The sequence below is a fragment of the Sturnira hondurensis genome, unplaced genomic scaffold (assembly GCF_014824575.4).
Source record: "Sturnira hondurensis isolate 20B ecotype Veracruz unplaced genomic scaffold, ASM1482457v3 Scaffold0001296, whole genome shotgun sequence".
Taxonomy (NCBI): Eukaryota; Metazoa; Chordata; class Mammalia; order Chiroptera; family Phyllostomidae; genus Sturnira; species Sturnira hondurensis.
This window is the reverse complement of record NW_028073927.1, coordinates 23,442-32,445: the sequence shown is the minus strand read 5'-3', so window position 1 is coordinate 32,445 and position 9,004 is coordinate 23,442. Positions and strand designations below refer to the sequence as shown.

Genomic DNA, 9,004 nt, shown 5'->3' with positions numbered 1-9,004 from the left:
TTTTGAAAGGTAGAGTTAACATTATATTGTAATACTTATAATGGCATTTGTTATCTATGTATTATATACCAGTTACCATGCTAAGTACTTTACATTTATTCCTTTATTTAAGTGTGTAGTCATCAGAAAGAATTTCAGTCTCTATTCTGAAGCTTAGTTATTGATACAATGATGAAAACTTCTTTTTTCCCCTCACAGGATTTAATATTATCAGTCACATCTGCATTTTACTAACATGTAACACATGAGCTTCACATTTCTGAATAGTAAAGACACAAGTCAACTAACAGAAAATAATGAAAGGGTTCATACATAACACACCCAGATTCTCTCTATGGTCAGATACGACCTTGAGTCTGTTTTCCCTTTGTCTGATCACAAATACGTGTATAGCCACATGGAGAATATTTAGCCTAGCCTGAAAAACAGGCTAGTGTTCTTCCCCCCAAAATGTGAATCCCATAGTCAGACTCATTTTTCACATATTTGAAAGTACACCTGTTGGATCTTCAACAACAATAACAAGAGAGGCGGAGAATGAGACCACAGGAGATCCCGTTTCCAAGGGTGTAATAGGGGACCATGTAACATACCGAGAATTCTTCCCAGAGCATGAATGCCCAGCAGAATGCTGGGCAGAAGAATGATGTGGGGAAACTGGACAAGTGTCAGTGAGTTTGTTCTTGTGAGTTTCTCAGCCTTGTCTCCTGAGCTACAAGCTCTGCTATCTCTCCTTTTCTTGGCCATTTACATCGTTACCCTAATGGGCAACGTCCTTATCATCCTGGTCACTACAGCTGACTCTGCACTACAAAGTCCTATGTACTTCTTCCTCAGGAACTTGTCCTTCCTGGAGATAGGTTTCAACTTGGTCATTGTGCCCAAGATGCTGGGGACCCTGATCATCCAAGACACAGCCATCTCCTTCCTTGGCTGTGCCACTCAGATGTATTTCTTCTTCTTCTTTGGGGTTGCTGAGTGCTGCCTCCTGGCCACAATGGCATATGACCGCTATGTGGCCATCTGTGACCCTTTGCGTTACCCAGTCATCATGGGCCGCAGGACCTGTGCCCAGCTGGCAGCTGCATCCTGGTTCTCGGGGTTTCCAGTGGCCACTGTGCAAACCACATGGATTTTCAGCTTCCCTTTCTGTGGCCCCAACAGGGTGAACCTCTTCTTCTGTGACAGTCCCCCTGTCATGGCCCTGGTCTGTGCTGACACTTCACTGTTTGAACTGGAAGCTCTGACAGCCACTGTTCTCTTCATCCTCTTCCCTTTCTTGCTGATCCTGGGGTCCTATGTTCGCATCCTCTCCACTATCTTCAGGATGCCTTCAGCTGAGGGGAAACGCAAGGCCTTCTCCACCTGTTCCTCCCACCTCCTGGTTGTCTCCCTTTTCTACAGCACTGCCATCCTCACGTACTTTCGGCCCCGGTCCAGCACCTCTCCTGAGAACAAGAAGCTGCTGTCACTCTCCTACACGGTGGTGACTCCCATGTTGAACCCCATCATTTACAGCTTAAGGAAAAGTGAAGTGAGGGCAGCACTGAAACGGGTCATCCGCAGGACCCTGGGCCCACAGAAACTATGACTGACTTAGATGAAAACTGAAAGGATGGAATTCAAGGTCAAAGGAAAGAAAAACAAATTCCTCAGATGGATTTTGGGACTCCAGTTTCCAGTTGCTGCAGTCTACTCACTGGGATTTTTGACTTTCCACTGGGATCCATTTCTGAAAACCACATGAATGATGAAACAAAGAACTGCATGTAGTAGGCTCAGCGTTCTATGGCACTGTGCTACCAATGTGTCTGAGGATGCCACTGGTTTACACAGGTTAGGTTCTCATGTGAGGGTCGAGACCTTCACTCTAATTTGCTGTTTTTTGTTTTAACCTTTTCCGGAGTTTCATGTATATCATTTAAGAATTTTTTGCTTTCCTCTCTTCTATTTGCCCCAAAACTCTACAAGCAACTTTTAAAGATCTTTCTGTGTCCAAGGTAAAGGAAGGATAATAAATAATAGAATTTTGTTTCATTCTTTTTTTCATTGCAGAAAATTTTTATTCAGTATTCGGTGTGTGTTAGACCCTACTTAGGCCCAGAAGACACATTGCTGAATAAAACAGAACAATTTCTCACCTCATGGAAATTATGCTGAGAGAGGGAAAATTAAAAGGTACTTCAAAACTTCACCAGCAATAGTGGGATTCATCCTCTGCTACTATGTGTTCTGTGCCTTATCTGGAGAACCAGAATTCCATGCTACTGACAGTTGCCTCAATATTCAATTATCCACCCTGGATATCAGCACTGCTTGATGCAAAGTGCTAAAGGAAGTTGCAGTCAAGTACAAGTGGACAACTTACAGGAAACTGCTATGAATGACTCAGACTTCCTTGGTTTACTATATTTTTTTTGAAAATTTATTGTGATTGAGTGAAGTCAACTGTTCATTTTAAGCTTGGGTATCACTCAGCCAATGCAGCAGCCACACTATGATTATTGTCCTACAAACATTGCCCAAATCTTGACTTTTCCCAAACAAATGGCTTGCAACAAGACACCACTGCTTTGTGTAAACTATTCACAAGAATGTAGTGATAGTTAATAAAGTAAAATAGCATTTACTGCATAGGTATGTCCTCTGCACAAACCCTGTAAACAAATCTAACTCTGTGCCATGGAGACACCAGGACCAGTTCAGTCTCCCACACAAGGTATCCTTCAGCTCAGGAGCATCAGGGCTCCTCCAGGGCAGCACATTCTGAACATCTCCATCAGAATTTGTAAATGAAAAGGCAGACCACAGGGTTTTATTTGCATGATGGCAATCACACAACTCAACAGGTTGGCACCATTCATGAATTTATCATCTCTCATTTTAGCCAAGCATTCATCACTGCCTCACATTCATTTTACTTGACCTCAGTATGGTAAGCAGAATAATGGGCCCTCNTCAGACTTGGTCCGGTGTTCAGAGAGTGGGTGGAAAAGTGTTAAATTTTTCACTGGCACTTAAATTCATGACTTGTAGTCAGATGGCCCCGGATGCATAGCCCAACACCAGCACTTGCTGGCAGCCTCTCCTTAGAAAAGTGACTTAATTTCTCTATTCCTCCTGTTCCTTGGCTGTAAAGTGGGACTAATAAAAGTTTATATTATCTTTAGGTTGTTGTCAGACAAACAGCATGACACGCGTGAAACATTTGGATTACTGCCTGGCACTTTTTTGGTGCTCAATAAATGCTAGTCTTTACGTGAAAATGAAAAGGGTACAAAACAGCTTTCATAGAAGAAGTGATACCTGCCTTGAAGTTTTTTAAATGAATAGGATTCAGAAGAAAAATTAAAGAGCACTTTCTCATTGTTTTTGCTCTTTAACTCCCTCCTTCGTTCACCACCCTGACTTCACATCCTGCACCTGCTCAGGACTTTACTCAACTGTCCTCTTTGCAGTGAAGCCGTCTGTGGCACTCCCCGCACTGCCACATGCGTACTGCGCCCCTGCCTTGTTCTTCTTCATTATTCGGGTTCCATTCTCACAAACCATACATTCTACTTACATAACTTGTTCATAATCTGTTTTCCCTAGTAGAAGATGGGCTCTGTGAGGGCAGAGATTTTGGTTGGTTTTACTTACTGACATATTATCTTCAGCATATAGAACAGTGTCTAGAAGATATTCAAAGTCCATTGAAAAAATTATTCTTTTATTACAGATGAAAAGCAAGGTTCATGGCAAGTTAGGGCAATGGTAAGATAAGTGAATTTTGAAAGGTAGAGTTAACATTATATTGTAATACTTATAATGGCATTTGTTATCTATGTATTATATACCAGTTACCATGCTAAGTACTTTACATTTATTCCTTTATTTAAGTGTGTAGTCATCAGAAAGAATTTCAGTCTCTATTCTGAAGCTTAGTTATTGATACAATGATGAAAACTTCTTTTTTCCCCTCACAGGATTTAATATTATCAGTCACATCTGCATTTTACTAACATGTAACACATGAGCTTCACATTTCTGAATAGTAAAGACACAAGTCAACTAACAGAAAATAATGAAAGGGTTCATACATAACACACCCAGATTCTCTCTATGGTCAGATACGACCTTGAGTCTGTTTTCCCTTTGTCTGATCACAAATACGTGTATAGCCACATGGAGAATATTTAGCCTAGCCTGAAAAACAGGCTAGTGTTCTTCCCCCCAAAATGTGAATCCCATAGTCAGACTCATTTTTCACATATTTGAAAGTACACCTGTTGGATCTTCAACAACAATAACAAGAGAGGCGGAGAATGAGACCACAGGAGATCCCGTTTCCAAGGGTGTAATAGGGGACCATGTAACATACCGAGAATTCTTCCCAGAGCATGAATGCCCAGCAGAATGCTGGGCAGAAGAATGATGTGGGGAAACTGGACAAGTGTCAGTGAGTTTGTTCTTGTGAGTTTCTCAGCCTTGTCTCCTGAGCTACAAGCTCTGCTATCTCTCCTTTTCTTGGCCATTTACATCGTTACCCTAATGGGCAACGTCCTTATCATCCTGGTCACTACAGCTGACTCTGCACTACAAAGTCCTATGTACTTCTTCCTCAGGAACTTGTCCTTCCTGGAGATAGGTTTCAACTTGGTCATTGTGCCCAAGATGCTGGGGACCCTGATCATCCAAGACACAGCCATCTCCTTCCTTGGCTGTGCCACTCAGATGTATTTCTTCTTCTTCTTTGGGGCTGCTGAGTGCTGCCTCCTGGCCACAATGGCATATGACCGCTATGTGGCCATCTGTGACCCTTTGCGTTACCCAGTCATCATGGGCCGCAGGACCTGTGCCCAGCTGGCAGCTGCATCCTGGTTCTCAGGGTTTCCAGTGGCCACTGTGCAAACCACATGGATTTTCAGCTTCCCTTTCTGTGGCCCCAACAGGGTGAACCACTTCTTCTGTGACAGTCCCCCTGTCATAGCCCTGGTCTGTGCTGACACTTCGCTGTTTGAACTGGAAGCTCTGACAGCCACTGTTCTCTTCATCCTCTTCCCTTTCTTGCTGATCCTGGGGTCCTATGTTCGCATCCTCTCCACTATCTTCAGGATGCCTTCAGCTGAGGGGAAACGCAAGGCCTTCTCCACCTGTTCCTCCCACCTCCTGGTTGTCTCCCTTTTCTACAGCACTGCCATCCTCACGTACTTTCGGCCCCGGTCCAGCACCTCTCCTGAGAACAAGAAGCTGCTGTCACTCTCCTACACGGTGGTGACTCCCATGTTGAACCCCATCATTTACAGCTTAAGGAAAAGTGAAGTGAAGGCAGCACTGAAATGGGTCATCCGCAGGACCCTGGGCCCACAGAAACTATAACTGACTTAGATGAAAACTGAAAGAGTGGAATTCGAGGACAAAGGAAAGAAAAACAAATTCCTCACATGGATATTGGGACTCCAGTTTCCAGTTGCTGCAGTATACTCACTGGGATTTTTGACTTTCCACTGGGATCCACTTATGAAAACCACATGAATGATGAAACAAAGAACTGCATGCAGTAGGCCCAGCGTTCTATGGGACTGTTCTACCAATGTCTCTCAAGATGCCACTGGTTTACACAGGTTAGGTTCCCATGTGAGGGTCGAGACCTTCACTCTAATTTGCTGTTTTTTGTTTTAACCTTTTCCGGAGTTTCATGTATATCATTTAAAAATTTTTTGCTTTCCTCTCTTCTATTTGCCCCAAAACTCTACAAGCAACTTTTAAAGATCTTTCTGTGTCCAAGGTAAAGGAAGGATAATAAATAATAGAATTTTGTTTCATTCTTTTTTCATTGCAGAAAATTTTATTCAGTATTCGGTGTGTGTTAGACCCTATTTAGGCCCAGAAGACACATTGCTGAATAAAACAGACCAATTTCTCACCTCACGGAAATTATACTGAGAGAGGGAAAATTAAAAGGTACTTCAAAACTTCACTGGCAATTGCGGAATTCATCCTCTGCTACCATGTGTTCTGTGCCTTATCTGGAGAAAGAGAATTCCATGCTACTTACAGTTGCCTCAATATCCAATTATCCACCCTGGATATCAGCACTGCTTGATACAAAGTGCTAAAGGAAGTTGCAGTCAAGTACAAGTGGACAACTTACGGGAAACTGCTATGAATGACTCAGATTTCCTTGGTTTACTAAATTTTTTTTTCAAAAATTTATTGTGATTGAATGAAGTCAACTGTTCATTTTAAGCTTGGGTATCACTCAGCCAATGCAGCAGCCACACTATGATTATTGTCATACAAACATTGCCCAAATCTTGACTTTTCCCAAACAAATGGCTTGCAACAAGACACCACTGCTTTGTGTAAACTATTCACAAGAATGTAGTGATAGTTAACAAAGTAAAATATCATTTACTGCATAGGTATGTCCTCTGCACAAACCCTGTAAACAAATCTAACTCTGTGCCATGGAGACACCAGGACCAGTTCAGTCTCCCACACAAGGTGTCATTCAGCTCAGGAGCATCAGGTCTCCTCCAGGGCAGCACATTCTGAACATCTCCATCAGAATTTGTAAATGAAAAGGCAGACCACAGGGTTTTATTTGCATGATGGCAATCACACAACTCAGCAGGTTGGCACCATTCATGAATTTATCATCTCTCATATTAGTCAAGCATTCATCACTGCCTCACATTCATTTTACTTGACCTCAGTATGGTAAGCAGAATAATGGGCCCACAGAGATGACCCTGTCCTGGGCTGCTGTACATGTGTTACCTTACATGGTAAAAGTGATTTTGTTGATGTGATTAAATTAAGGATCTTCACATAGGGAGATTAGCAAGGATTTTTTTTAATACGGTGACAGAAAATCAGAAAGCAGGTTGAGAATCACTTTGAAACATTTCTTCCCATGGCTTCCTCACCTCCATATACCAAGTCCACAGCTCCTGTCTGGTGGCCTTTTATACAGAGCTGCCCTCTCCAAGTTCTAGTTGACTCCTCTCGGTCCTTTGGCCCAGGATTGGTAATAGCTTCTTACTCTTGCTACCTTAGGCTAAAGCTATTTCTTGCTTTTTTCAGAACCCTGTTCTTATGTTTATAAAGGTGTGTCCTACTAGATATAGTACTCATCTCTACAATAAGAATGTGAGAAGTACATAAAGCTCATAAATTCTGTTTCATTGTAGCCATGCTCTTTACATTGTAGCCATGCTTGAACGGATATCGCAACTTGAATGGATACAGGGTGGGCAAAATAGATTTATCAATAATACAGGTTAGTAGTACAATAATTAACAAATAAATGATAATTCAAAATTAAACTCTGTGTTTCTTGTACACACAATGGTAAACTTACTTTTGCCAATCCCTGTATGGAGGTACGTGTGCATGCACATGGACATGTGGCACCTCGCTCATAGTGAATAAGTAAGTAATATATGTTAATATGTTATTTGGTGATGATAAGAAATATTAAAAGATAAAGGAAGGGAATTAGAATAGATTCTGAATTACATAGATATTAATACATAACATGACTTAATAAAGTACACATCGCAGATTTCAGGGATTGTAAAATGTCAATGTTTCTCAGGGGATTTCCTAACTCTTAGGTGATGAAAGACCTACCAGAAAAAAGACCCTGCTTCCTATTGCTCCATGAATTACTGTCCTTCTTCTCTTACTGAGGAAGAGCGGGATAAAGGGAGGAGGGTTGGGTCCATGGAAAAGGCTCAAGGATGAGATTCATACCACATTCCAGTCTTGCTGAGGAAACTACTCAGTGGGTCTTAGAAGTACAGAGCCAGGTGTGTGTCATCGTCAGTGGCAATTTCAGAGCCTGCATGGAAAATTCCTTGCAGCCACTTTCCTCAGAGCTCCCTTCACGTCCTTGTTCCTCAGGCTGTAGATGAGGGGATTCAGCATGGGGGTCACAATTGTGTAGAACACAGACAGCACTTTTTTCTGTTCTTTGGAGGACTTTGGTGTCATGTAGGTGACAATCGCTGACCCATAAAAAATAATGACCACCATGAGGTGGGAGCCACAAGCAGAGAATGCCTTGAGTCGTCCTGCAGCTGACTTCATCCTGACCACAGTCACTATGATGTGGCCATAGGACACCAGGATTAGGGAAACAGGTATGAGGAGAATCACAACCCCCATGAGGAAAATGGCCATCTCTGCAGTCCAGGTGTCTGTGGATGCCAGGCTCAACAGTGCAGGTGCCTCACAGAAGAAATGGGCAATACTATTCCTGCCTCTGTAGGGTAGCCTTAGAGTGAAGGTGGTGTCCACCACAGACCCCAGAGTGCCGCTGGTCCATGAAACTGCAGCCAGCTGGAAACACACTCTCCAAGTCATGATGCTAGGGTAATGCAAGGGCTTACAGATGGCTGCATACCGATCATAAGACATCGCTGCCAAAAGGGCACACTGGGTAGCCCCCAAAATGAGGGAAAGTAGAAGCTGAGCTGCACAGCGTGTGAATGAAATGACTTTCTTTCTAGATAGCAGGTGGACAAGGGCCTGAGGAACGATGCTGGTAGAGAAGCAGAGGTCAGCCAGAGATAAATTGCAGAGAAAGAAATACATAGGTGTGTGAAGCAGGGAGTCAACTTGCACAAGGGACATGAGGAGCAGATTTGCAACCACAGTGACAAGGTAAACACCCAGGAATAAGATGAATAGTAGCTGCTGGGTGTGTGGGTTGTCAGAGAGTCCCAGAAGGAAGAATTCTGTCACCTGTGTCTGATTTGTCTGTATCATGGTTTGTCTCCTTTTTCAGTGCAAAGTCACTACATGCTAAACATAGGGTGTGCATGACCTAGGAAATTATATCATTCAGAGTTGGAGGGCTTAGGAATTGCCTCCACTCACTACCAACCATTTCAAGAATCTTCTTTATAAGCTTTTTAGAAGATGATCATGCTGCTTTAGTTGGAACATTTTCAATTTTGTAAAACTTAAATCTTTATAAAATGGTGCATTCACTTCTAATGTCCTTTGGCAA

At 42.6% G+C, this 9,004-nt stretch overlaps 3 protein-coding genes across 3 annotated transcripts; 2 read left to right on the top strand and 1 right to left on the bottom strand.

Annotated features, from left to right (window-relative positions):
* Positions 1–560: 560 nt before the first annotated feature.
* Positions 561–1,759, top strand: LOC119003443 (olfactory receptor 10A4-like). Its single transcript, XM_037069794.1, has one exon. It carries the CDS (start codon positions 617–619, stop codon positions 1,589–1,591), a length of 975 nt encoding a protein of 324 aa, XP_036925689.1. The 5' UTR covers positions 561–616; the 3' UTR covers positions 1,592–1,759.
* Positions 1,760–4,330: 2,571 nt separating this feature from the next.
* Positions 4,331–5,399, top strand: LOC119003440 (olfactory receptor 10A4-like). Its single transcript, XM_037069780.1, has one exon. The coding sequence runs from the start codon at positions 4,387–4,389 to the stop codon at positions 5,359–5,361; it is 975 nt and encodes a 324-aa protein (XP_036925675.1). The 5' UTR covers positions 4,331–4,386; the 3' UTR covers positions 5,362–5,399.
* Positions 5,400–7,536: 2,137 nt separating this feature from the next.
* Positions 7,537–8,784, bottom strand: LOC119003431 (olfactory receptor 2D2-like). The gene has a single exon (XM_037069767.1). The coding sequence runs from the start codon at positions 8,758–8,760 to the stop codon at positions 7,825–7,827; it is 936 nt and encodes a 311-aa protein (XP_036925662.1). The 5' UTR covers positions 8,761–8,784; the 3' UTR covers positions 7,537–7,824.
* Positions 8,785–9,004: the final 220 nt, after the last annotated feature.